The sequence below is a fragment of the Talpa europaea genome, assembly GCF_964194135.1.
Source record: "Talpa europaea genome assembly, chromosome: 14".
Classification (NCBI taxonomy): Eukaryota; Metazoa; Chordata; class Mammalia; order Eulipotyphla; family Talpidae; genus Talpa; species Talpa europaea.
This window is the reverse complement of record NC_140082.1, coordinates 80,825,771-80,853,325: the sequence shown is the minus strand read 5'-3', so window position 1 is coordinate 80,853,325 and position 27,555 is coordinate 80,825,771. Positions and strand designations below refer to the sequence as shown.

The 27,555-nt window shown below is 43.5% G+C and overlaps 1 protein-coding gene across 3 annotated transcripts in view; it reads right to left on the bottom strand.

Annotated features, from left to right (window-relative positions):
• The window catches only part of PCSK6 (proprotein convertase subtilisin/kexin type 6), a gene marked incomplete at both ends in the record, with an annotated part of 162,505 nt that overhangs the window by 21,627 nt on the left and 113,323 nt on the right, over positions 1 to 27,555 (bottom strand). For all 3 annotated transcript variants that reach the window (XM_084253905.1, XM_084253906.1, XM_084253907.1), the window contains one exon: positions 25,916 to 26,052. In XM_084253905.1, the coding sequence (XP_084110031.1) occupies positions 25,916 to 26,052 (137 nt within the window). The remainder of the gene's footprint in view (positions 1 to 25,915; positions 26,053 to 27,555) is intronic.

Sequence of the window (27,555 nt, the reverse complement as noted above, 5' to 3'; positions counted from 1 at the left end):
GTTTCCTCAATCCTGGGTCACAGTAAGATGAATATTGGGTTCTTCATAGCCAGCCCAGGGCAGGTGCAGGTGGGGAAGATTAATGGGGTGGCAGTGGTGGGACAAACCCTAATGTCTACAGAAGCAGATGTGGGGAGCACACCCTTTGAGCGGAAGGGTGAATGAATGCAACAGGCACCAGGCAGGGTGTGTGGGAAATGAATGCTAGGTGTGGGGAGAAGCTGGTTGCTGAACAGAGCCCAGCCAGGCACGGGCAGCAGGGACCCTCCCCGTCAGCCCCCCCCACCCCCCGTCTCCATGTGGGAATGCTTTCAGGTTTTCTCAGGTAGAAAGAGATGTGGGGTTCCAGATGTAACCCCTGATGCTCTAGAGCACTTAGAACAGAGGCAGAATCTCGGGTGAGCTGGCATGGGCTGGGCGCCCCTTATTATAGGATCCCTGGCACTTAGAGCAGTGTGACACATTGAAGGGACACTGCTGTCCTTGTGAAAATGAGGTCCGAGGTCCAGTGTGACCCGCCTCAGGATGCGCTGCTCAGTTAACCTGACTCACAGCCACTCCACACTCCCAGGGTTTACTTGGAACTGATTGGCCAAGCTCGAGACACAATCCTACCAGCTGCCAGTCACCCCAATGAACCCTCATGACCGCTCACACCACTCAAGCTGGGGCTGTGTCTTTGCCAGCGTTGTGTCTATGCCAGCGAGGGAAAGACCTGGCTGAGTCTGCATTGTCTGTCTTGGGGTTCCCGGCCTTCAGAAGGCTCCAGGCCAGAGCTATCATTGCTCTGGCTCTTTGGTATCCATCGGTATTTTTATCGTCACTTCTGTTTCTGTGACTCCTCTTCTTTGCTCTGCATGGCAGGCCATCTGTCTTCAAATATCTGTCTAGATACTAATTTTTTTGCAAAGTGGGCTTAGCTGCCAGTTTCATTTTCTCTTTTGTTCCAATGCCAGGACTCCCTTGGGTTCCCAAAGGGGGCTCCTGCTTATCCATGTGCCCCTCCCACCTGTGGGCTGTAACCCATATTGCCCCAGGTGGGTGTGGGGAGGACAGGGGCAGAACTTGCCTGCTGCACACTGGGCCTGTCCCTGGTGCTGTCCCAAATGGCATCCAGGACCTCCCTGGTGGCTCAGGGGCTAAAGACAGCGCTGTGAAGCTCTCACCAAATGGCATCCAACTTTCACTCATTCACTCACCATGCACACAGCAGCACTGCTTCCTTGTAATAATCACCCAAGCCAACTAAGACCCCGAAAGCCTGCAGCACCCCAGTCACCCGAAGTCAGGCCTGTATCATCTGGGCCTCCCCCTACCTGTGGGATTGAGTGTGTAGGTCCTTCCATTTGAAAACTCACTCCTGAGCTGGCTATTTCCCAGGACATGGGCTTGCATGGGGCCTAGATCTATGAGACACACTGTGGGCATTTCCATAACACACTGCTGACATGACATGGACCAACAACAGAACTTAAGAAACATTTCCCATCTGGGTGCAGGTGCGGGAAACACAGACCCTGGCTATGCGTTGTCATCCATTCCCAACTCCTTGGGGTCAAAGGAAAGCTGTGTTTCAAAGCCACAAAGGAATCTGGGCATTTTAATGACTGAGTGACAAATGGTGATTAAGGTGGGAGCAGGATGACCACATGACAGGGGCCCAGAGGCCTGCAAGCTGTAATTTGAGTCAAGATTTATTTCAACCCTGTTTGAAGTCTCCAAAAGTACCCACCACCAAAGCCCTCATCACTAAAATTAGATTCTTATTTTCAGATCTAGTTTGGGTTAGACAAACAAAGGGGGTTGCTTTGGGCCCAGGATCAGCCCACTGAGGGAGGAAAGCATTCCAGGAAACCAACAGGAGGAGCTGCCCTGGGGGTAAGCAGGGGCTGGGGTTCAGGACTGGAAGAGAGGCTTCATTTTAATTGTATTCCCTCAGGGATCATTGGATTTTAAAAAACCCTCACAGCTTATGTTACCTTTCACATACAGTTTTTTTTTTTTAATTTTTAAAAAGTTTTTATGGTCAAGGAGAAAACATTAAATAGCAGTAGGATTCAGGGCTTTTGATTTATGTGTCCAAATAAGTAATAAATGGCCCAAAAATCTAACATATAAAAGGGAATGCAGTGACTATCCCCTTTCAGCCCCATCTCCTGGCCACCATCTCCCTCCCCAAGGGTGACCAGGTGACTGGTTTCTCATGCAGATTTCCAGAGATGTTTTATTCTTCTCTCAACAGGTATAAACATGTATCCTGCCCCATGGGCTTTTAGTAACACACCAGTAGTCCCTTTTGCATGTTGCTTTTTATATGAACAAAGAATCTTGGTAGTATTTTCATCACTGCATCAGAGAACTGTCATGTCACTTAAAAATCTCCTCTTGGTGACTCCTATTGGGACTGTTTGCAAACTTTTGCAGTTACAGAAGGTGCTATAACCTTGGTCACACGAGGAGGCGGGCAAACAAAGTCCTTGGAGCAACATGGTCTAGGTTTGAATTCTGGCTCTGTCACCTGCTAGCTGTGTGACCTTGGTCAAATTGCTTAACCTCTCTGTTCTTCACTTTTCTCATCTATAAAGTGGGGATAATAATAATATCTACCTCTTAGAGTTGTCTGGGGGATTAAATGATTTAATGACTTAGAATAGTGACAGGCATACAGAAGTGGTTACATAAATGTTTGTTACATAAAATCAAATGACCAGGTCATTTCATAGTGTATGAATATACCTGTGTGCACCATTCCTCGAAGTGGAACTAGGGATTAAAAGAAATGTCAATCTGTCATTTCAATACACATTGCCCAATCATCCTGCATGGGGTTAGGTCACCGTAAACTCCTGCAGGGATGACCAATCTGCCCGCTCCCTTCCCAGCCTTGGGTCAGCAATCTGGTCACTCAAAAGTTTCCTTTGCATTTCTCTTGTTGATGTGAGAAGATGCTCATCTTCTTATATGATTAAGAGCTGGACACCTTTCTGATTTGATAAATCTTGAAGCAATTTATAAACTCAGAAATTTATTAGAAATACTTGCTGGGAACAAAGGAGGCACAGGTGCACAAAAGTGCATTTTAGCCAAGTTCATAGCAAGCACAAGTGGAACAAGAAGGTATTTTGCTCACACTTGTTTTAAATGTTTATTTCTTCTTTCCATTTGTAAGAGATAGTTATGCCAGCCTCTGAGGCCAGGTGTCAAGGGCACAGAAGAAAGGGGGCAGACAGAGGGCAATGGACTGTGTGTGCCCCAAAAGGAGACTTCCCCTTCCTAGTAGGTGAGGGAAAAATTTGAACTGAGGGTAAGGTTTAGACCATGGCATACATTTCTCTCCCTGTTCTTTTTTTTTTTTTTAAAGATTTATTTATTCATGCATACAAGAACTGGGATATAGGCCAGACATGTGTGGCAGGGTGGGGGGGGTGTGTGTGTGTGTGAAAGGATTCACCAGAGACAGAGTGGGAAACAGAACAGGCAGATTGACTGAAATACACTGCTGAGGGAAGCAGCGGGCGAGACAGGAGAGGTCTGCTGCGCCATGTGGGTAGCTCCCTGGCTGGCTGGGGATCAAACTCGTGCTGCAAAGGCTGTGGACAGCTTCTCAGCGCTGTACTTAACCCCTTGCGCCACCAGGGAGGCCCTCTGTCCCTGTTCTTATACTTAAAGGTGGACATCTCTTTTTGCTTCCTCTTGGGGGGTCTCTTTTTTCTGTCTTCATAAGACATGAAACAAGTATTCTAAGGTATGGCATACATTTCAAGTATGATTCTCTTTTTTGAGTTATTTTTTCCTAGTCACAGAAGAATTATTAAACACGAAACATAAAGAAGAAAATAAAAATCACCTGGAATTTGACATATTTTCTTCTTGGCTCTTTTAAATGTGCATATACTTTTCACACCACACAGTACACCGCTCCTGCACTTGGCATTCTATCATGCCAATCACACTGAGATGACTTATTTACCTGCTTGTTGTCTTTTCCACCCTTTATCAGGCTAAGGGCGTCACTTGGGGGAGAGAAAGTGCATGGGCCTGGTACATTGGCCTCAGTGTGCAGCAAGTTTCTGGCAGGTAGCAGGTGCTCAAGAAATGTTTGCTAAATGAATGAATTGGTATTTTTTAAATTAATATCTTAATATATTTTTTGACAGCAAAATATCTCACCATATGAAATAACCATTTACTTAACCAATCTTTCATGAGAGGTTACATAGGACATTTGTTCCAGTTTCCGTTTTATTTTTATACAGGAATTGGCCAGAAATATCATTTGCTATTGTCTGAAGTATTCTCTCTCTCTCTCTCTTTCTCTTTTCAAGATTTATTTATCTATACCAGAACCAGGGTACAGGCCAGATGCAAGAGAGGGTGAGAGGACTCAGCAGAGACAAAGCGGGGAACAGCACAGGCAGACTGATGAAAACACACTGCTGAGGGGAGCAGCGGGCAAGACAGGAGAGGTCTGCCATGCCATACAGGATACTCGCTGGCCGGCCAGGATCGAACCCACGCAGCACTCAACTGCCTGTGCCACCAGGGAGGCCCTGAACTACTGTCTCTTGATAGATACCCCAAAGAGAATGAGACACTGTTAAGGGTCTTAACACATAAGACAAATGACCCCCCACCGTGTTTGGTGTCTCATGAAATTTGATTCAAAAGCAGCCAGTTGAGTGACCATGGGACACCCGGGGAAGCAGCCCTCTTAGAAGAGGGGTACTTAGAAGAGTCCCAGCTTGTATTCAGCGCCTTGTCCAAGCCCAGCCCCCACTGAAGTGAGTTCCTAGGAAGATATCAGGGGCTTAGCGTCACAGATTAAAGAAGGAAGAAGTTGAAAGAGATACACCCTGTGCTATACCGGGCCAGGCACCGTGTCCACACGCAACAGAAGTGCCTTCCAGAGGCCGGAGGATTTCAGAATGTTAGCCCGCGCTGGGTATAGCACGTAACAAGAGTGAATCATTTACTCTTCGAGACACTTGGCAGGCCCGCTCAAGTTTACCTTGACAAAAACTCAGCCAGTACCACTAATTCTTTAATTTCCAGGAGGGGGTCTTAAGAGGATGTCCAAATCAAATTCTTGGCTTCTCTCCCTTAGATTCCTGAGACTGTGGAAGAAAGAACAGCAAATCCACCTGCTTAAACACGTGGGGGGGGTACTGCCAGTCCTTTGCCTCCAGATGTCACCGCAAAGCCCAGGCAACTGTGATTGTGAGAGGCAGAGGATAATCCACATCTAATGCCGTCCCAGGCTGCCAATAAACGGCTTTATCATCATTCACTATCTTCAATGCAGCATTTCCCCTCACTGCATCGAATTGGTAATGAACAAACAGGATTATCCCTTTGAAAGAAAGAACCAGAAGTAAGTGAAGACTGAGGTTGAATTTGCCAATAGGAAAATACCAACCATAATGGAGCTTTTCTCTCCCTGGCATTTTGAATTAAGCATTAAAAATCCCTGAGAGGGGAATTTACTATTGGTGACAAAGAAGACAGAAGTGGGGGAAGGTTTTGTTAGATTAAGAACTCCGAGCTAATACTTTTGAATCCTGGGTTTTCTTTGGCCATAAGAGAAGTTATTAACAATAAAGAATGTATTTCTTTCCCCCTCCCCCACCCTTACATCCACATTTAAAACAGGCAGGAAGAAGTTCTTCAGTGGAATTGAAGAACAGTAAAGAAACAGAGGCCTGGGAAAATCAAGAAACATGTTTCGGTCTAAACTTCCACAAGAGGTTTTAGGTTTTTTCCATCTGAAGTCCAGTGAACCTGTTATAGAGTTTATAAAGTTCAACACAGAGGTTTGGGTGGAAGGAATAAAAGGCTCTATAAAAATATACATGAACATTGAAAGGGAGAATTTTGTGGTATGTGAATTATATGCCAGTAGCTGTGATATGAAACACGTGGAAGTATATATGTGTGTATACACTTGTGTCTTGAACAAGGCAAGGGTTAGGAACTGACCTGCCTCCTCCCACCCCCCAGTTGAAACCTGCATATAACTTACATAACTTTTGACTCCCCCAAAACTTTACTAAGAGCCGATTGTTGACTGGAAGCTTTAATGAGAACATTAACAGTTGATTAGCACACATTTTCTATGTATTATGAATTGTATTGTGTACTCTTACAATAAAGTAAGTTAGAAAAAAGAAAATGTTAAGAATATCATAAGGAAGGGGAAATACACTTAAAGCAGTGTAGTTATCGATCCTGTAATTTTATGTTATGGCTATAAGATAATCTGTAGAGAAGTGAACCAGCACAGTTCAAATCCATTCAAGGGTTAGCTTCTCTCTCTCTCTCTCTCTCTCTCTCTCTCTCTCTCTCTCTCTCTCCATCCCTTCTTCCCTCTCTCTGTCTCTGAGGCAAAACAGAGGGGGCCGGTGAAAGAATCTTCCCTATGATCTTGTGACCCTGAAACTCCTTGAAGATGGCCTTTTCAGCACCAGAAAAAAGATTTCAGAAGCCTAAGCCGCCATTTTGATCTGGGTGAACGTACAGAAGGCATGGAGGCAAGAATGGTCACCTGCGCTGTGAGGCAGGCACAGAATAGTGCTGCTCTTAGGAACCCCTGGGAGATCTGTCAGGACAGGATGAAACATCATCTTTTAACATGTTCCAGTTTTTTCAAAGTAATAAAATTAATAGTTCGAAAGTCAAATACAAATAAAATTAATACTTTGAAAGTCAAACACAAAGACCAGGCTGACAAGAAGAGGTCCTGGGCTCAGGCGTTTCTTCCTTGAGGGGTCTTTCCCAGACAGTCTCTGGAGAGTCGGCATCATCCTGGAACCCCCCCCCCCACATACACCCCTTGCAAAATAAAGAGCTCAAAGGCTATGTCCTAGACTCTCAGTTTTGACACCATCCGATGATTTCTCACCTGAAACACTGAGATTCCTCTGACCCCATCCCTCACCCATTTCCCCAGGCCCCTCTAATGCCCCTTCTACTGGGTGAAGATTAAGGGTCTTCTCCCACCCCACTCCCATATCATTTTTTGGAGAGATTTCTTCAAGTCTTCTGTCCTATTCATTGAATTTCTAATTTTTGCTTCATATTTTTCATTTGAAGGTATTTATCTGGTTCTCCCAATATTCTTTATAAAAATGTAGCAAATTTCAAAGATGAAATATTTTCTCTTATCTCCCCTGAGAATGCTAATTGTAGTTTTTGGTTTTGTTTGTTTGTTAATTTATTTATTTATTTGATGTTTTCTCTTGCTGCTTGATTTGTCCATTCCCCTCCAAGTTTCTTCTTTGTGAGTTTGTGTGGGCTTTAATGGTGGGTAATTTCCTCAAATGTCTAGTGGTCCTTGGAGGGTTCTTTTATATTTAATAGTAAGGCACTAAAGAGCTGATTGGAAGTTCTGTGGGCTTGACTATGAAAATACATTGGTGTGTGTATTCATTAGGCATACAGCAAACTTGCTAGCTTGCAGAATATGAGGAGGGAAATATTATCCTGGCATCCCAGGTGACTCAGAAGTAAACAACATTTATAAGCACATACAAGCACTCCATCAGAACAACAGAGGTCAGACAAAAATGTGTTATCTTTAGAGTGCTGAAATTAAAAAAAAAAAAAAGCACAGCCAGCCCCAGAATTCTATAATTTGGAGAAAGTTCTACTCAAAAATGGGTCGAGTCACAGCGATATCACCATCTTTAAACGGTCACAATCAGTGCATCAATCAATGAGCAAAAAATACATACGTAAGAGGCCTCCCTGGTGGCACAAGCGTTAAAGTACAGCACTGTACAGGTAACCACAGACACTGCAGCAAGAGTTTGATCCCCGGCCAGGGAACTACCCACATGGCGCAGCAGACCTCTCCTGTCTCACCTGCTGCTCCCCTCAGCAGTGTATTTCAGTCAATCTGTCCTGTTTCCCATTCTGTCTCTGGTGAATCCTCTCACCCCCTATACCTCTGGCCTGCACCCCAGTTCTTGCATGCATTAATAAATAACTCTTTAAAAAATACATATATAAAAACAAAGACACTTTGAAATAAATCCAACTGAGCAAATGCATTACTAGCAGGCCAGCAGGATAAAAAAAATCATAAAGGAATTTCTTCAGGTGGAAGGAAAATGATACCAGATGAAAATTTGGATCTGCAGGAAAAGAATACAAGAAAGGCCACCTATTTTGGTAAACATAAAGGCATAGCTTACTTTTTCTACTCTAAATTTCTTAAAACACCAAGATAGTATCAACCAAAAACATCATTAGAAGATGAGGTTCGTAATGTATACAGAAGCAAAATATACAACATGACCACAGCACAGAGTGGGGGAGTGGAGTAATGGGATTCCACCCCCACTGAGTTCCTGATTCTGGGACGCATGAAGCTATGCATATTCATGGTAAATAAAATGTCATATTATATATTAAGGATGCTTGCTGATATCCTTGGAGCAACCATTCAAATATGGCTCAAAAGTAAACAGAGAGAATAAATTGGAATGTTTAAAAATATCTAATCCAAAAAGGGGGGGGCAGATAAAGGGGGAACTTTTTTATACTGTTTGGTATAGTTTGTCAATATTGAACTGAGGATTTTCATACATATGTTCTTGACACTGGCTAAAAATTCTCCATTGTCATCCTATGCTATAGGAATTCAGTATTAAAGCTCTATAGGCTTCATTATACTAGTTGAGGACTGTTTCCCTCTGTTTCCACTGTCTGGAAGAGTTTATAGAATATTACATTACTTCTTCCATGTAAATGTTTAGCAGAATTTGCCAGTGAATCTATCTAGCCTCCCATTTTCTTTTAAATTATAGAATCAGTTTCTCTAATGGGACACTTTTAGTTTTTGTTTCTTCTTGTGTCAGCTTTGCTAAGTTGTATTTTTTTTCTTGAAATTTGTTCATTTAAATTTTTTTGGTGACAGAATTGTTTATAATTTCTTCTTATAGTAATTTTAATGAATATAGGTCCTGTAATATATTCTTCTTTTTCATTCTTGAAATTATATATTCTAAATCATTTCCTTGCTTGGTCTTCCCAGAGGTTCATTAAAACTAAACTTTATTAGATTCTTCAAATAATCAACTTAAGGCTTTGTCGATTCTCAGCTTATCATTTCCTTCATTTCTGCTATTTACCTTTCTGGGGTTTTTTTTCCTATCATTTTAAGTTGGATGCTCATTACATTAATTTTCAGCCTTTCCTCTTTTCTAATTCATGTAGTTAAGTCCATATATTTGTCTCTCACACTACTTTCCCTACATTCCACTTGTTTAGATAGGTAGTATTTTTATTATCATCCAGTTCTAAAAATTTCCTAAGTTAAATTATGATTTTTCCCCCATTGACTCATGAGTTATTTAGAAGTGCTTTTAAATTTTCAAATGTATGGGCTTTTTTTTCAGTTATCCTTTTAAATTTCATTTCTAACTTAAGTGCAATGTCATAGAACAGAGTTTATATGCTACCAATTTTTCAAAATACATTGAAGCTTGCCAAATGGCCCCCTATATGGCCAATTTTCATAAATATTCCATTTGTGCTTAAAAGAAGTTATCTCCTTTGGTTGCTGGATATAATGTTCCAATAGGTCCATTAGACCAAAATTGTGAACTGTGATGTTCAAGTCTAGTGTTCTTAAAGATTTTGCTGTTTTATCTATCAAATATATTTGAGATATGCCAGATCTCCTACCTCAGGTGATAGTCTTTTTCTCTTTGCAGTTTTAACAAGTTTTTGCTTTATCTATTTTGAGGCCCTGTTAGAACGGAACCAAGTCTTGCTCCTCCTCCTGAACCAAGTCTTTCATCAACATGTAGGGACCCTCTAGGTTTAGTAATACTTTTTCCCATAATATTTCTGTTTATCTGATGCTTATACAACTATAGCAGCTTCATTTTGGTTCATATTTACTTGGCATATCTTTTCCCATCTACTTAATTTTCAACTTTCTGTTTTCTTATGTTTTAGATGTCATTCTTGTATATATTGGTCAGTTCCAGCAGGAAATAAACAGCATAATTAAATTAGGATACTCCTAGGAGGCTTTAATAATCAGACTATTCACAAAGGTCTGAGCAAATTGAAACAAATCCACAAGGGATGGTGGAGTTTCCTGGGGCCAGTAATGGAAGGGATATTAAGAAGTTAGGTGTAACATATTCTGTAGGCACGTAGGGGGCGGGGAGGTGGACAGAGCTGTGACCCTGAAGAATACTGGCTGTTGAAAGGAACTGGAGGAATAAGTAACTTATGAACAGTGACCTCTCTCCTCCTGCCATTCTCCTGTTGGAATTTCCCCTTGGCTGAACTCAACCAGAAGCCACTGGCAGAGGGTCTATGGCTAGGCCAGCCTGCTAAAGCAGAGTGGGGCCAATATTATTAAAAATATTGATATAGTTGGATTCTTTTAATAACTTGCTTTGTGCGTCAGAGTTATTCTACTAGTTTTCAGTTCTTGGTCTTCCTATTGCCAGACAGCAGAGTTCACAACATTTAACAATCTGATTATGTCTTTGTTTGGGGGTAATTTGTAAGCAGTTTATTTTGTTTTGTTTTATTTTATTTTAATTAATTAATTAATTAATTAATTAATTTTGCATAGGAGAACTGGAATGTAGGCTAGAGGTGCTGGGGGAGGGGAGTGTGTGTGTGGCAGGATTCATCAGAGAGAGTGGGGAGCAGAACAGGTGAATCTACTGAAATACACTGGTGAAGGGAGCAGTGGGCAAGACAGGATAGGTCTGCTGCGCCATGTGGGTCAGCTCCCTCGCCAGGAATCAAACTCAGACTACAGGAGTGATAGTGTGGAGACTTAACTCCCAGGCAACTATGGAGATCCCACATTTGTAAGCAATTTAGAAAGAAATACTTTTCTAATACTAAAAATACTGGATAATGAAAAAAATCAAGTCATACACAAACTGGGAATATAAAATATAAAAAAGAATTGTCAAAACTCTGGAGAAGAAATTTAAGATTACCTTTAAATAATGAAAAGTCCAATAGTAGAAAAAATACTTATAGGAACTACAAAAAGAAGGTTATTGTATCTGCATTTTTACATGAACTATTTATTAGCTTGAGAAAAAACACACTGAAACCTCTTAGGACAAAATCAGAAAGGTCAAATTTCAAAAGAAAAAACATATTCATCTACAAACATTTAGAAAAGTGTTCACCTTTTATCAGTAATTATCACAATGCAAATTAAGGAAAGATTTATCTCCTCTAGAACTGGCAAATGAGTGTTCACCTGAGCCTAATGTAAATTTGTTCAACTATTTTGAAAAGCAAATTGGTAATAAGTATCAAAAGTAGATACATTTTGTGGTTTCTATATTTTCTTTGTCCCAGTAATTTTCCTTCTAGTGAAACAGCCCAAGGAAATAATTTTAACTTAGGAGACAGTTTTCCATACTAAGTTGTTCATCTATAATAGTAAAAACAAAACGAAAAACACCAAAACAATGTATATGACCAACAACAGAGATATGCTTAATAAATCATGACACTTAAATAAATTATGAAACAGAATTTCTACCTGGTAAAGTACTATAAAATATATAAAGTGCTGCTTATGGAAGCTATATAATGACATTAAATAATGAGATATGCTTGATACACGAAGTTCTGCATGCAACACGGTTTGAATTCTACAAAATATCGGGAAGAAAAGTCAAATGGAAATATAGACAGATTTTTGAACATGACATATTTCTGAAAACAAGTAATAAAGTCAAATGTTCAAAAAGAAGTGCACTTATATATTCTGGGGCGGATCTGGTTGTCCAATGCTGAGCATTGCAGGCAGCGTGAAAGGCTGGGGCACCTTTGCACCCAAATGTTGACAGTGAGGGTTTTGGGGGGGGGGTCTTCTCCATATGATTTTATTTTTTATTTTCACCAACATTTCGTATTTTACTGCAAAAACAAAATATGAAAGAAAACTCATATTTTTGCAACATTTGCTATCAGAAGGCACAGACCAAATGCACAACGCCACTACTCAGTGTGAACAGTGGTGGCTGGGCCACACCCTCACTTAAGAAAGGGGATTTTCCTTAAACAGGAGAATCTGGGGGGCAGGCCATTATGCTGTTCTCTTGAAAGAGTAGAAGGAAGGCACAGAATTCACTGCATCCTGCAGTTATACCAAAGCAGATGGGATTAAAATGGAACTTTTGGGCAACTGTGTGGACAGTGACTATTTGGAAACCTCACTGAGTTCTTTGCTTCTGTTTTCAGGGAAGTGGGAACAATGCACTATAATTGCACTTTCCAGAAATGACAAACATGACAATCGTGAAAGCTGGCATGGAGGCTTTCTTCCTAGTCTCCAGCACAAGCCTGACTGAGTCAGCCAGCCTGGAGCACAGTTTCAACTCTTATCTCGGCAATGATGCTTAGCTCAAAGCAGATGTCAGTTAAATAGAAATCACTAAAAGTCGGAATAAAATGAGCTGAGCTATGTTCTTGGGGTGGGGTGCGGGGCGTGGGGAGTATGAAAGAACTACTGAAAGGAAATCAAGAAACCATGAAACTTTTTATGATGAATAAAAGGGGAAAACACAGGAGAGACTGAGTTCTTCTTTTAGCCAATTACGAAACCCTTTAGAATACGTACAGCCAAGAACAGAGTTGGTTAAAATTATGTGGGCTCTTGACTTAAACAAGGTGCTTGGTGGCACACACCGTCACCCCCTCAATCTTTCAACAACGACTCATTAACCACAGTGAGATAAGGCGTGCTGAGCCCTGGGGAGAGAGACCCTTCCCAAGGCAAGTTCTCCTGTTTCTGCAGAATCACACAGCACCTGTTAGCAATGCTGTGCCTCTGATGGCCACCTGTCTCCAATGTCCTTAGAGATAATTGGCGCTCATGTTCAGTGTGCTGCCTGAACACAGGCTCAAGCCCGGGTTTTCTGGAAAACAAGGGCCTGAGGCTTTATTGGGGAGGTGCATGCCCAGGGCAACACGAATGAGGGGAAGGGGGCGAGGCAGAAAGGGGGAACACAAATACTAAGCTGGCTGTGGCTTAACAGTAAAGCAGCAGGGTGCTTGGCCAGAGGAAGGCTTCCCAATGGGGCTTGGAGGCCTATCTGTGGGTCTGCAATGCACTCCTGTCTCCCCTCAGGAATTTTGTGCACATCCATGTTGGGCTACCTGACCCCTCCAGACAGCTAGATGCTGGGAAGGAGAATCTGGAAATAAAGAGCAAATTCACAGCCTCCCCAAGTCCTGCTGCCTGGAACAGATCTTGCCTGTGTGGAAACACTGGTGGCTGTGCGAGAAGGGGCTGGGAGAGCTAAGGAGATGAAGTGTGGGGATGGGGGGGTCGGGCCTCTCCCCTCGGAAAGGGTCAAGGCTTGAGAGTATCATGATGGAGCTGATCTGGGAGGCACATAACTGATCCAATGTAGCATGTCTGCAGGAAAATGCAATTTCCACACACGATCGGAGGCAGGAGGCATGAGCTACTACTATACATGAGCTACTATACCCAGTGTTTGAAAAGCACCTGCTCCCTGCACTTTCGTTAGTTCTTTCACTTCCATTCAAGTGGGCATGGCCCCTGGTGGGGCACCATATAAAAGGCAGATCCAGCATCTGCTGCAGAAATGACAAAGGTAATTGGTTGCGGGCCTCCCCGGTAGCACAGCGGTTGAGCGCTGGGTTGCGAAGCTGCCCGCAGCCTCTGCAGCGCTGGTTCGATCCCCAGCTGCTCCCTGGCCACCGGAGGAGGGTCCCACATGGCGCGCAGACCTCTCCTGCCTCCCGCTGCTCCCCTCAGCAGTGTACTTCGGTCCTTCTGCCTATTCTGCTCCCCACTCTGGCTCTGGTGAATTCTCTCACCCTCCCATGCTTCTGACTGTACCCAGTGCTTGCATAAATAAATAAATAAATCTTAAAAAAAAAAGGTAATTGGTTGCAAGGAAATGCAACGTCAAGAAATAGTGGTTCTTTCGATGTTTCAGGCACTATGTGAGACACAGATCATATCTGGAAGCCTTTAAAAGTCCTCATGATGGATTTGTTCATATAAAACCTTCCTATATTTGAGCCGCGCCCAGTGGGCCCATTCCTGTCACACGTGCATAAATGGAGACTGAGAGAGGCCCCATGCTCAGGCCAGCAAGTGGCCCTGCTGGACCTCAGCCTGCACCTGCAGACACTCTGCTCTAGGCTCACCCCAAACCACCAGGGTCCCCAATCCTGTGTCACCCTGAGTACAGGCAGCAGCTTGGTCTTCCTTTCACCACCCACCTTCTCACAGACACTTTCTCTCTCGGTTGAGTCTGCAGGAGTGGGTGAGGTCTTCATACTCATCCAGTGACTCCTCTGTCCCCCACAGCTTCCTCTGCATGCCTTGGCAAAAGCATTCGATTCTGCCTGGATGCCTTTGATCTTGCCCCAGATTCAACTTTCCAGTTTGTGGGAAGGAGACACCGAAGATGGGATTCCACGCAAGTGAGCAGGTGGAGTCGGGTGTTCTGGGCCATGTTCCAAGGAAAGCCCAGACGTGTGGGAACCTTTTAAGTGGCTCTCACCTGGGGGGACACACCCACTGTGCACAAAAGCCACAGAGAAGCCCGTGCAATCCATGGCTTATCTCCTCCTGGCAGCTTGAGAACTGCGCTGGTGATTAGCATATTTTTGTTTGGGAAAATTGTTCCTTAAGAAGGAATAGAAATGTAGCCACTTAGTTGAAGACCTGAAAGAGCTTTGCATTTCAGTCAGTTGTCTGGAAGGCAACCAGCCTGTCCTCAGCAGCAACCTTGGGCTCTGTTGTTTCCAAATTCCTGGGTTTTCTAGAATCACTGCCAGTTGAATCTTCCTCAAAGGCTCTGAGGCAGGTCTCTACCAGTTACCTCTGTGCTGGAACTTTCCTAAAGGGCAAATGGACCAATTCCTAAAGACTGTGGTTAGAACTTATACTTGGAGCAGATGGGAGAGAAAAGGTGGGGGAAAGTTAACTGAGTTTCCCGAACAACCTTCTATGTGCCAGGTTGGGTTCAAATGTTCACTGCCCATAATGTGCTTGTAACGCACCTGTGAGGGAATTATTATTCCTTGAAGGTCTCCCAGCCAGTAACTGATGGAGCCAGTGCTGGAATCAGGCATTTCCACCTCTACATTCATGATCTTTTTACCAAATCACACTGTGGCCCCAAGCGCAGAAAACCATAAACAGAGTCCATTGTGGTATTTGTTTTGTAATCTCTGAACTTCTGCTTGTTATATTGTGTATTCGCCTTCTTAAATCATATTTTCTTTAATCACCGCAAAGATTCAACATTTCGTTTACTGATTATGTTTTTTTCTTTATGAATTGCCTATTCAGGTTCTCTGCCTATTTTTCTACTAGGGTGCTTTGCATATGTCTTTGATTTGTAACCACTCTTTATGTATTGAGGTCATACTGGCATAAAGTATAAGGTTATAAAAATATAAAGCAAGTGAACTATGGGGATTGAGATTTTAGAGATAAAGAAGGTGCATTAGAATTTTTGTACCTAATTAGTTTTCATTTTCCCCTTGGAAAAATGAGTTCTTAGCAAATTGAGAATTCAAATGATGTGATGACAGTTCAATATTTAGAAAGATTTAGTCAGAAAAAAAGTTGAGTGAACCTTGGGAAGAAATAAGCTGGGGAAATAAGAATCTCTGATTGTGATGTCTAGTCCTAGGGTGGGAGGGGCCAAGGCTCTATTTGGGGGGACTGATTTTATAGGGATTAAGAAAAGTTGGAACGTGGAAGGCAGAGCTTTGTAAAGGTCATACACCGAATGCATACACCGGTTGGTCATACACCGAATGCATCCCCCTTCAGGTATATTGGTCCTAAAGAAAATACAGTCCTCTACCTATTCCTTTCCCAGAATGCAGTGGTGTTCTGGGACCAGCTTGCACTGACTTCACATAGTTAATTGTCAACATTTTCAGGAAGCTGGTTGTTAAACACAGCTGTTATTAAAAGTTAAATTATATAAACTTACAATGAAATTAATTTTAGTAAAAGCAAAAGCATGGATATTTATAAATTATCAATTCTTAATTAGTTTATTATTTTTGTCATTATCTATCCTTTGGGGTTATTGACATCTATCCATAAAATGGAAATAGTGCCCAGTGTTGGCCTCTTAGCCCAGCTCTGCTTCAATGGTGTCTCATTGGTGGCTTGAAACCAGCCATAGTGAATTTGCATATGGAACTGACAAGTACTACAAGAAGTTAGGAAAATGATGAAAAATATGTTATAATGCAGATAAAATATAAAAGTGTTATGTCTGTGGCCGCTATGTGGTGAAAAGCACAGCAATATCGAGGAAATATTCTTCTAATATTTGAAAAAACTATGATCCAGAAAAGAAGTTGCCCATGTCATTGATATATGAACGAAGTGCTGATCTATATTTCAGTTTCAACAACAGTTGTTCATCACTAGTAACCACAGCTTGGCTATAGATATAAGCGAGAACGTGGCAAAAATCAGTCAAAGCATTCTTTAAAAAATCAATGGTTATGTGGAATTTGACTGTTATTTGTAAATTTTGGGTTACACATACTTTATATCAGTAAAATTTATAATAAACTAATGTGAGACAAGTGTGTGTGTATATGTATATGTGTATAGACATATATAATTTCCCCCTGGAGCACTGATTGGTAAAGATTTACCAACACACAGGCCAAAAATGGGTTCATGAGTAGGAAAATGGGGATGGGATACCTTAAATAACATCCATAAACAGGCCCCTTAGTTACCAAATAACAGAGGAATCCTTTCCAACGCAACATATGAGCAGGCTAGAGCAGGGCCAGCAAGCTCCAGCCACAGGCCCACTGCCGGCTTTCATGAAGCCACATTGGAACTCAGCACCCCCATCACTGGCATGTTCTCCAGGGCTGTGTCTGAGCTACAATGGCAGAGTCGAGCAGTTGTCGCTGAGACGAGAAAGCTTGATACATGTACTCGCCTTTACACTAAAAACTTGCAATCTCTGGATTAGAGAGAAGCAATAAAGATCATCTATGAATTACTTGAGTTTGTCCAAAATACCATATTCATATTTTTCTAATTTTATGGCATTATCTTTGCCAGACAGAAGTTTCTAATTTTATGTGTATAAATCTCCCAAGATAATGATTTCCTTTCCAATGGGTGAGCCAATTGTCAATAGTTTTTGACTCAACACTTCATTCTTTCCCCACCGATTTTAAATGCTATATTTAGTGTGTATCCATATGGCTCTATTTGCAGACTTTTTATGCTTCCTTTGGCCTATTCTATCTATCCCAGCACCAGAATAGCCATTTAAATTATAATTTAAAAATATATTTCAATATCTGCATTTAATTTTTTTCAGATTTTTCTCACTATTCACTCTTCCAGATGTTCCCTCTTCTAGATTATCATTAGTCAAGGTCCTCTGTTGCCTTAATTTCAGGATGATATTGTTGGGGTTGTGTTAAAATGGTTGATTTGTAGGAAGGGGAAGGAGGTGGGAAAATCAAGTAAAAGAGGTGGACTATATGGTGAAGGATGGAATTAGATTTTCAGTGGTGAATATAATGTATTATTATACAGATGTTGACATATAGTGCTGTACACCTGAACCTATATAATGTTATTAACCAATGTTCCTTCAATACAAGTTTTTTTTTTCAGTGGTAGATTTGTGAAGAACAGGTATCTCAATGTTAGTGAGGACGGGGCACTGCATATACAAAAAACCCTAAACATTCAATAACCCTCAATTCTAAGTGCTTGTTGTAGTTCAAATGCCCTGGTGGGTAGGCCAAAGCTGGCACTGCAGCCACACGCTCATCTGAAGCTCAGTCCAGGTGAGGCAGCCTCTCAGGAGAGACATTTCCTGTGAGTCCTCATTTTCGGACACCCCAGACACATTCCTAGTAGAAGGCCCTTGTTAGTCTTTAATATTTCACCTGATTTTTATCTTGTAATGATTAGAACACTTTAAATAAAAAATTTAACCAAAAATACCCCAAAGCCAGACAGTGAAGCCATTGACCACAGGCCTAAGAGAGTAACAACAGTTCGGGATTGCTGTGTCACCACACATGAACACATACACATGCACACACATGACACTACCTTGAACACACAGGCACACACAACATACACATACACCCACATGCACACACACGACACTACCCTGAACACACATGCACACACAACACACATGCACACATGACACTACCATGCACACACAACACACACATACACCCACATGCATACACAACACCCATTCCCATGTACATACAACACACATACATGCATACACATATAAACACATGTATACCACAAATGTATACATACACATAATTTCCATTCCCCTACATGTATGCACACATAACACCTACACACACACCTACATGGACACATACATACGTAATACCCACTCACACACATGAATTGAATACATTGATGTATTCCTAGATAGATTTACTCTCTGGAGATAAGAAAATCCAAAGAAACTAATTCTCCGATGGCATATTGAACATTTTTCTCACACACATATGGAGAATTGAGGTGTATTGGCTCAAAAGCAACATCTTTGTTATTTTATTTAATTGTGCAATCTAAATCTCTGAAAGTCCTTCGTTTGACCACTTTGGAAGCAGTGTCCCCATCCTTGTATTTTAAATGACTTTTCAGGATGGAAATTTTCAAACAAACACAAAATTGAGAAATCAGTACAATAAATCCCCATGTCTGCATCAGAGTCCCATCAACCTCAACACTGTGCAATCTGCTACCTCCGTTCCATTCCCAGTGATATTTTTTAAAAAAATCCTAGGGGCCTCCCTCGTGGCACAAGGGGTTAAACACAGCACTATGAAGCAATCTGCAGCCTCTACATCATGAGTTCGATCCCTGCCAGGGAGTAGCCCACATGGCGCAGCAGACCTCTCCTGTCTCACCCGCTGCTCCCCTCAGCAGTGTATTTCAGTCAGTTTGCCTGTTCCCCAGTCTGTCTCTGGTGAATCCTCTCACCCCCCCCATACCTCTGGCCTACACCCCAGCTCTTATATGCACAAATAAATAAATCTTTAAAAAAATACATAAAACAAATCCTAGATGCCATTAGTATTTCACTTGTGGATACCACGACTCTTTAGGACTTTCTGATTCCATGCTAATTTTTAACAATGAGATAAAATAACTGCCAGTGTCTGATGTAAGCACTAGTTATCATCATCCTAGCCCTTTCCAGTTTCTTTGATGATTTTTACATCTTCCCTGGGTGGGTGGGAATCTGGAAACGTTCCTGAAGCCAAGAGCAAGTCTGGCAGTGCAGTTATTACTCTTTTGGAAACAGAAGGACAAAGAGCAAAAAAAAAAAAAAAAAAAAAAAAAGAGAGAGAAAAGAAAATTTCATCAGAAAGAAAAAGTAATGGCAGAATTTTTTACATGCTATCAGTTGTCTCAGATTCATTACCGTGTGACTCTCAGTGCATGGCATCACTTAAAGAAAGAGGAAGGCGAAGCCGGCTTGATTCTGTTTTCCATTTAAACATTGATGCCTCGTAACCTCCCACCTCAGGGGCAGATGGCGGGAATGCCTTGCTGCTCAGGTGGGCTTGGGCTCTGAACGAGGCTTGACCTTGCATATTCAGAGACCCTAGCCCGGGTCGAGCTCTTGAGAAGGGCACTGGGCTGGGCACTGGGTGGAGGGGCTGCCGAGGTGATGGGTGAGAATGCTGCATCAGCCCCTGCCTGCCTTGCAGACCTGGAGGTGGCAGGTATGCAGTCCTGGTACGTGTGCACTGAACGAATAAGAGTGTCCCAAGCAAGGACACTGCTGGCACTGCAGAGTCAAGCCTAGTTCCAGCTGAGCAGGGGAGGACCCACAGCTTCACCTGCGTTCACCTCCCTGCAGGAGCACAGGTCTCCAGGAAGTGCAACCCTCTCCCTGCGCCTGAGGATGCCGAGTGGGATGTGCACCTGGGCAGCAAGGCTGGCCTTGTGCCCCAGGTGTGGTCACCAACAAGGGCACCAAGATGGGGAGGCCCCTACCTTCAATTACTCTACCTGAGTCATTACCCTCCACACCCCTTCAGGGTCCCCCTTCCAGGGAATGTGTGCTCCCCCTGGTTTTATAGAAGGGAAGCCTGGCATGGAGGCCAGATGTCATTATAGTGTTTGTCCCCCTGCCAAATCCAGTGTCGAAATCTAATCCCCAAGGGGATGTTATTTGGAGGCTGGGACTTTGGGGGGTGAGTAGTCAGTAGGGGCAGGGCCCTCGAGAATTGGATTAGTGCCCTGATTAAAGAGACCCCACAGAGCTAGATTTCTCTCCCTCCCAGAGTGAAGACACCAGGAGATAATGGCCATCCGCAGCAGGCGGGAGTCTCTCCCCAGCCCTGGCCATGCTGGCGGCCTCATGTCAGACTCAGCCTCCAGAGCTGGAGAAGTAAACGTCTATTGTTTATGAGCTCCCTGTCTCTACAGCACTTGGCAGCAGCAGTCTGAAGGGAGACACCCCAGAGATCCAGGAAAGTGAGGGCAGGTTCTCCTACCCCAGGCCTCGCCCTGCCAGATGTGGGGAGATGAAGCACACACATTTCCCAGAGAAACGAAACTCCCTGCATTTAGCACCCCAAATTAAACGTCTGAGTCTTCTAGATGAAAACTTTCTAATATGCAGCTACACTTCTCCTAGCTGTGCTGCAGGGCAGGCCCCTGCTCTGACGACACTGTGACTTCTCTGGGACACCCCCACCCAAATCTTCTGCTGCAGGGAGGGGGTGGTATGGAGACTCAGCTTGCCCCCTCCCCAGAGGATGCTGTGCTCCCTGCCCCAGCACACACCCCACACCTGAACCCCAGTATACTTCCCCAGTGAGTGGCGAAGTCCTAGAGACCCCAGGTCTGGCACTAACTAGAGTCAGTTAATGCAGGCAGGAGGCGACAGCCATTTACCAATGCAACTCGGCTTTGGAGCAGGATTTGCACCCTGCCACTCCCACCCCCCAAGAGAATGGTTCTGGGAGAAGACACACCTTGGGCCTAAGAATTAAAGAGAAAAGTGAATGACTGATCTGCAATTTAGATTTAAAAAAACAGTTATAAACGAATGCCATGGACCAAGTTCAATTTGGAAGGAAGTGAACATGATTCGAACCAGCCTATCGTTTAGATGACTTAATGTTTAATGAACCCTGATCTTCTCTGATGTTTAAAAAGCCCTTGCATACCATACAGCACCATCTGAATTTTCTTTCTTTTTTTAGAGCAATTAAGTTGCAGAGATTTGAGGGAGACTGAGATAAACACAGAAACAACACCCCTGGGCCCCAGAACAGGTTATGGGAATAATAGGGTGTGGGTGGGGTGGGCCATGTTGCTCCTTCTGGGCATGTGCCTTTGTGTTTGCTGCATTTTTCTTGGCACTGAGGGAAAGGCATGCCCATGGAACACACCCTCACCCTCAGAGCCAACAGTGCAGACCCAGCAGCCACCAGTCTGTGTTTCTCCTGGGCTCTGAAACGCTGAGTTCAGTGAGAAACCTCAGTCACCCGAAGTCACCTTCCCAGGCTGAGTTCCCCGAAGATGCCACCTGACTGATTTGAGCATTTCAGTGTTGGGGCTCGCCCTGCTTCAAAAGGCAGACGCTTGTAAGATAGTTCTCATGCACTGCCTTGCTTCTTCTCCTTCCCTCTCGGCCCACCTTCCTCCCTCCCTCCACTGTGGGGATGTCAATGGAGCAACACTGATTCCAGCTGCATTCAGGGAGGAAGCACTAATGCCTGGCTAATGCCTGCCTTAGACAAGGCTCTACAGAGCAAATGTCAGTATTAAAGACAAGAGCCAAGCTGGCAAGTGTCACACAGGCTGTGCTGAGTGGGTGGGTTGAGAGAGGAACATGTCCTCATCATCGAGCACAGAAAGAAGGGCTTGCATACATCAGCAGCGCCGGCCACCTGCCTGCGCTGGTTTCGGCAAGCCCACGCCAGGACCCTCAAGTCTCTGCAGGGTAATGCCCCCGTGAATGAACAGACCCCATGAATGAACAGCCACTTCAGGAATGTGCAGACTCTGTGACCACACTTAAGAATGTGACCCCAAGTCCCACAGAAGGTCAGAGCTGGAAGGAACCAGATGTTAATTCTGCTCCTGGTTCAGCCAGCCAAAGATCCAGGTTGTAAGAATGCCCAAGAATGGAGATTGGCCTGTGTCAGGGCTTAAATTGGAGGTCCCATCAGGAAGTAGCCCTTGTATTGTTGAAGACTGGGTCTTCTGCGCAAGCAGAGCATCTGGCCACATGGGACCACAAAAGGTTCCCCTGCATTCATGCCTTCACCAAACATCTACTGTGCACCCACCATAAACTTGACAGCAGGGGGCACTGGGACATGATGGGAACCAGAAACAAGACTCTACAGAGCAAATGCCAGCATCAAAGACGAGGGCCAAGCTGGCAAGTGTTATGCAGGCAGGAGATAGGGTGCTGGGGGGGTTGCAATGGCTGGGAAGGAAGGAGGTGGAGAAATGCTTTGTGTGAGATTCAGTGCTGTGCGCCCAGGCAATCCCAAGCTCGCTCAGTACCTGCACTGAGGAATCACTGCCACGTAAACAGATTCCTTCCAGAGTTCTTAGCATCCAGGGCCCCAGAGGATCTCCATTCATTCTCCAGGTGAGTTTGTCTACACTTTCAATATAAGCACTTGCCATCAACACTTAAATGTCTATTCCAGCCCAGATCTCACCCCTGACCTCCAGGTGCACAGCTCTACCTGCATTTTTCATACATATAATGAACTTAATCCCCCCTGTACTGAGTTCCTGATTTCTCTCCTGCATCCACTCTCCTGGCAATATTCCAGACGTATGAAGTTGGATTCTATTCTTCCACTTGGCAGAACAAAAACTCAGAGTCATCAATGCCCTCTCTTCTCAGAGCCCACCTCTGATCGGCTAGCAAATCCCTGGAATGTACTTTCAGATCTGGCTACTTTGCATACCACCACTGTCACCACCCTGATCTAAGTCTCCTTCATCTCCTATTGCAGAGACCTCCTACTGGCTCCCTGCCTCTGTCCCTCTTGCCCACTTCAAATATACCTCAGTCTTTTCTAATCAAGTGGTCAGAGTGAGCCTGTTATCACAGTATAGGACATAGGAACAACAGTGAAAGTCTCAATGTCAGGAAAGCATCTCATTAGAGTCTTGTACTTGTACTTTACTACAATCTGACAGTGGGCCAGAAGAGCTTAGAGACCTTTGTAGGTAATTTTAGGATAAGATGATTATCCTACTCTTTTTCCCCTGGTGTATTCTTGTGACTGAATCAATATCTGGTCCATTGTAGGCACTCAAAAAGATTGGTAAAATAAATGAATATTAACTAAAAGGAGAGTTATAAAAGGGTACAAAAATCACCAGAGAAATAAACAACGTGAAAACAAAATTAAGAAAGCCATCCCATTTGTAATAGCATGAAAAAGAATAAAATACTCAAGAACAAACTTAACCAAGGTAGACTGAAAGCACAAAATATTGTTGAAAGAAATTGAAGAAGACCTAAAAAAATGGAAAGACATCCATGTTCATGGATGGGAAAACTTAATATTGTTTAAAAGGCAATATTCCCCAAATGATCTACAGAAAATTTAGTGAAATCCCTGTCAAAATTCCAACTTTTCTTTTTGCAGAAATTGGCAAATTAACCCTATAATTCATATGGAGTTGCAAGGAAGTATAACAGCAATGCCTATCAATCCTATAATCCATAAGGATTTGTAATGACCAAAACAATCTTGAAAAAGAAGAACAAAATTGGAAGACTCACATTCCTAATTTATAAACTTTCCACAAAGCGAGAGTAATCAAAACAGTGTGGTATTAAGATTGTGATAGACCTATAGACCAACTGAACAAATTTGAGAGTCCAGAACTAAACTCGTACATTTACAGTCAATTAATTTTAGATAAGGGAAAGATTAGTCTTTTCCACAAATAGTGCTAAGACAACTGAATACTCACATTGGAAAGATTGAATTATTTCACATGATATATAAAAGTAATTCAAAAGGGATAACATTGTAAATGTAAGCTAAAATTATAAAACTCTTATAAGACATAGAATTCAACCTTATATTAGGTAATGATCTTCTATTAGGTAATGGTTTTTTTTTTTTTTTTTTTAAAGAGATTTTTTTTTTTTTTTTTTTTTAATAGAGGCATGTTTTTCTTTCTTTATTTGTTTGCTTGTTTGTTTTTTGTTTATACATGCACTGGGTACAGTCAGAAGCGCGGGAGGGTGAGAGAATTCACCAGAGCCAGAGTGGGGAGCAGAACAGGCAGAAGGACCGAAGTACACTGCTGAGGGGAGCAGCGGGCGGCAGGAGAGGTCTGCGCGCCATGTGGGACCCTCCTCCGGTGGCTGGGGAGCAGCCGGGGATTGAACCGGCACCGCAGAGGCCGAGGGCAGCTTCGCAACCCAGCGCTCTACCGCTGCGCCACCGGGGAGGCCCTAGGTAATGGTTTTTTAAATATCACACTGAAAGCACAATCAACAAAAGAAAAAGTAAACTGGATTTCATCAAATTAAAAACATTTGTATATTAAAGGGCTCTCAAGGAAGTGAAAGAACAACTTTAAGAATGGAGGGAAAAAATAACAAATCATATTATCTGATAAGGGTTTATCACCAGAATATTTAAAGAACCCTTACAACTCAATAACAACCCAATTTTAAAATGGCCAAAAGGTTGGGACAGACATTTCTCCAAGGAAGATCTACAGGCCAGTCAACAAGCACATGGAAAGATGCTCAGTATTATCAGTCTTCAGGGACATGGTAATCGAAACCACAATGAAATACCATCTCATATTCACTAGGATAGCTGTAATTTTTTAAAATGGAAAATGTTGCTAACAAGTCTTGATAAGGATATAGAAATATTAAAATCCTCATATATTATGGTAAAATGATCTAGTCACTGTGGACAAGTTTGATGGCTCCTCAGAAAGTTAAACCCAGGGGCCTCCCTGGTGGTGCAAGGGGTTAAGGCGCAGCACTATGAAGCTGTCCGCAGCCACTGCAGCAAGAGTTCGATCCCCAGCCAGGGAGCTGACCCATATGGCGCAGCAGACCTCTCCTGTCTCCCCCCTGCTGCCTTCAGCAGTGTATTTCAGTCAATCTTCCTGTTCTGCTCCCCACTCTGGCCTGTGCCCCATTTCTTGTATGCATAAATAAATAAATAAATCTTTTTTTTAAAAAAATTAAACTCAGAATTACTGTAATACCCAACAAGTCCATTCCTAGGTATACATCCAAGAGAACAGAAAACATATGTTCATTCAAACATTTGTACATGGATGTTCAGAGCAACACTGTTCACAAGAGCCATTAAGTAAAACACCCCCTAGCTTTCCATCAACTGATGACTGAAGCAATTAAACAAACTGCATTGATACAATGGAAGAGTATTTAGTCCTAACCAAGGGAATAAAGTTCTGATACATGTGAGGACATGGAGGAACTTTGAAAACAGAAGGGAAAGAAGCAGACACAGAAGGTCACATGTTTTGCAATTCCATTTACATGAATACACAGATCAAGGAATCAGAGAGACGGAAAGCAGATGAGGAGTTGCCCAGGGCTGGGAGGGCTGGGGAACTGGGGAGTAGCCACCTAATATGGGTTAAGTTTCCCCTCAGGGGTAATGAAAAAGTTCTGGAACTTGTGGTGATGGTTGCACAACCTTGTGAATGCACTGAAAATCACTGAATTATACACTTTAAAACGACTCAGTGGGTGATTATGTGCGTTTTACCTCCGCAAAAGAACAAAGAATTACCAGTGATGCTGTAGTTGAAAAAAAAATCTAGCGTTAAGAAAAAAGGGGGAACTCAGAGGCTGTCGGGACAGTCCTGAGAGCCACTGACCTTGTTTCTCCGGGTTGCGGACCTGGGACGGCATGTCTTGAATCTCCAAGGTCCACTCCCCCTCCGCCTTTTCTCCCCAGCAGTGCACAGTCATGAACTCCCAGTTTGTAAACCCTTCATTGGAAAGATCCAGCAATCTGTAATTGAAGACGCAGGGTCAGAATACAAGAAAGCAGTGGGGGGCAGGGGGCAGCAGAAGGAGGGCGTTCTCCTGCCCCCAATTACTGCTCAGGGGACTGTGCCACCCTCTGACACACCCTAGGGGCAGAAAGGGCCTGACTTCAGCCTACACTGCTTCTAAGCCATTGTTTTACAACACAGCCCTGGCCATCAGCCTCACCTCCATTTTCTCATGGGGTCTCCCAAACGTTCCAAGAGGTGGGCACCCAAAAGGGACTCAGAGATATCTCCTCTCCACCCTAATGGATAGCTGGGAAGTCCCAGGCACAGTAATTTGCTGCAGCTCCAACTGGCTGGGCAGATACCGGCATGGGGGCATTCTGACTCCTGTCCTACCTCCTTCCCTTCCCCAGCAGTGTCCACACGGTGACCAACACATTCCTCAATCCTTTAATTTCCTCCAGGAGGCATTCCTATGCCAGTAAGGACCCCCAAGAGCCATGACCCAATGCCTACAAGTACTGACATAGACTGGGTGCCAGGGGCTTCCACATAACCCCCACATTTCTCAAAGGAAGCCTTGCCAAAGTGCGGGTTGTGTAATGAATGAACTTTCACCTCGCCATAGAGCCAGCCCTCGTGCGCTCTGCTCCAGGGGATACAAGAAAAAAGTGCTGCCATCGAATCTCCAGGGCTTAACAGGTTTCAATAGTTATATTTGGGGGAGATGACATATCAGGATGGTGCATTCCGATGTGGGTGCAAGGCACTCCTGGAAGTGGCCTTGGAGGGGAGGTGAAGGGAGGTGGAGCAGGAGGGGGCTCTCCTCACAGACTTGATGAACCTCTCTTCTTCCTTTCAGACCAGAAGTTCCTTCCCGACTGGGCCTTTAGCCTCCACCTGTTTTCTCATGCTTGGTTCCAGCAGAAACAGGAAGCAACTCACGGACACCCGGCCCCTTCAACACCCAGTGCCCTCCCCAGCCTGCTCTTCGTAGAAGTGACAGTTCCAGGAGCTTCTCTCTGCCTCTTTCTCCACCGTCTAATTCTCTGCGTCTACTTTGGAATAACAACTGTGGAACACAGGGGCTCTCTGTTCATCAGAAATTCAGATGTACGTGTTTTGTGTGCTGTTAAGGTTTGATTTCCACTTTGGGGAATCTCTGGATATCCAATGTATACAAATGGTTATCAAGGGAAGTTTCTTTGCATGGAAATAGCGGGGGCTGGAGGTGGGGAGATACTATGGTTTTCTTTTAAAAGACTGTAACACTCAGGGCTGATTTTCACACATGATGTCAAGCTGAAACCAAGGACTGGAGGCAGAACAAAGACAAGCCCTCTTCTCAGGGCTGGCATACTTCGAGCCAACTTACTTTCAGGGAACAGGTTGGCAACCTGAAAAAGCTGCTGAATTAAGCACGAAAGGGAACAAAGAGAAGGTAATAGATCCTAAACACAAACTCTTGACATGATCACACAATCTGCCATGGAAAAAGCAAATTCCCAAGATTCAGCTGA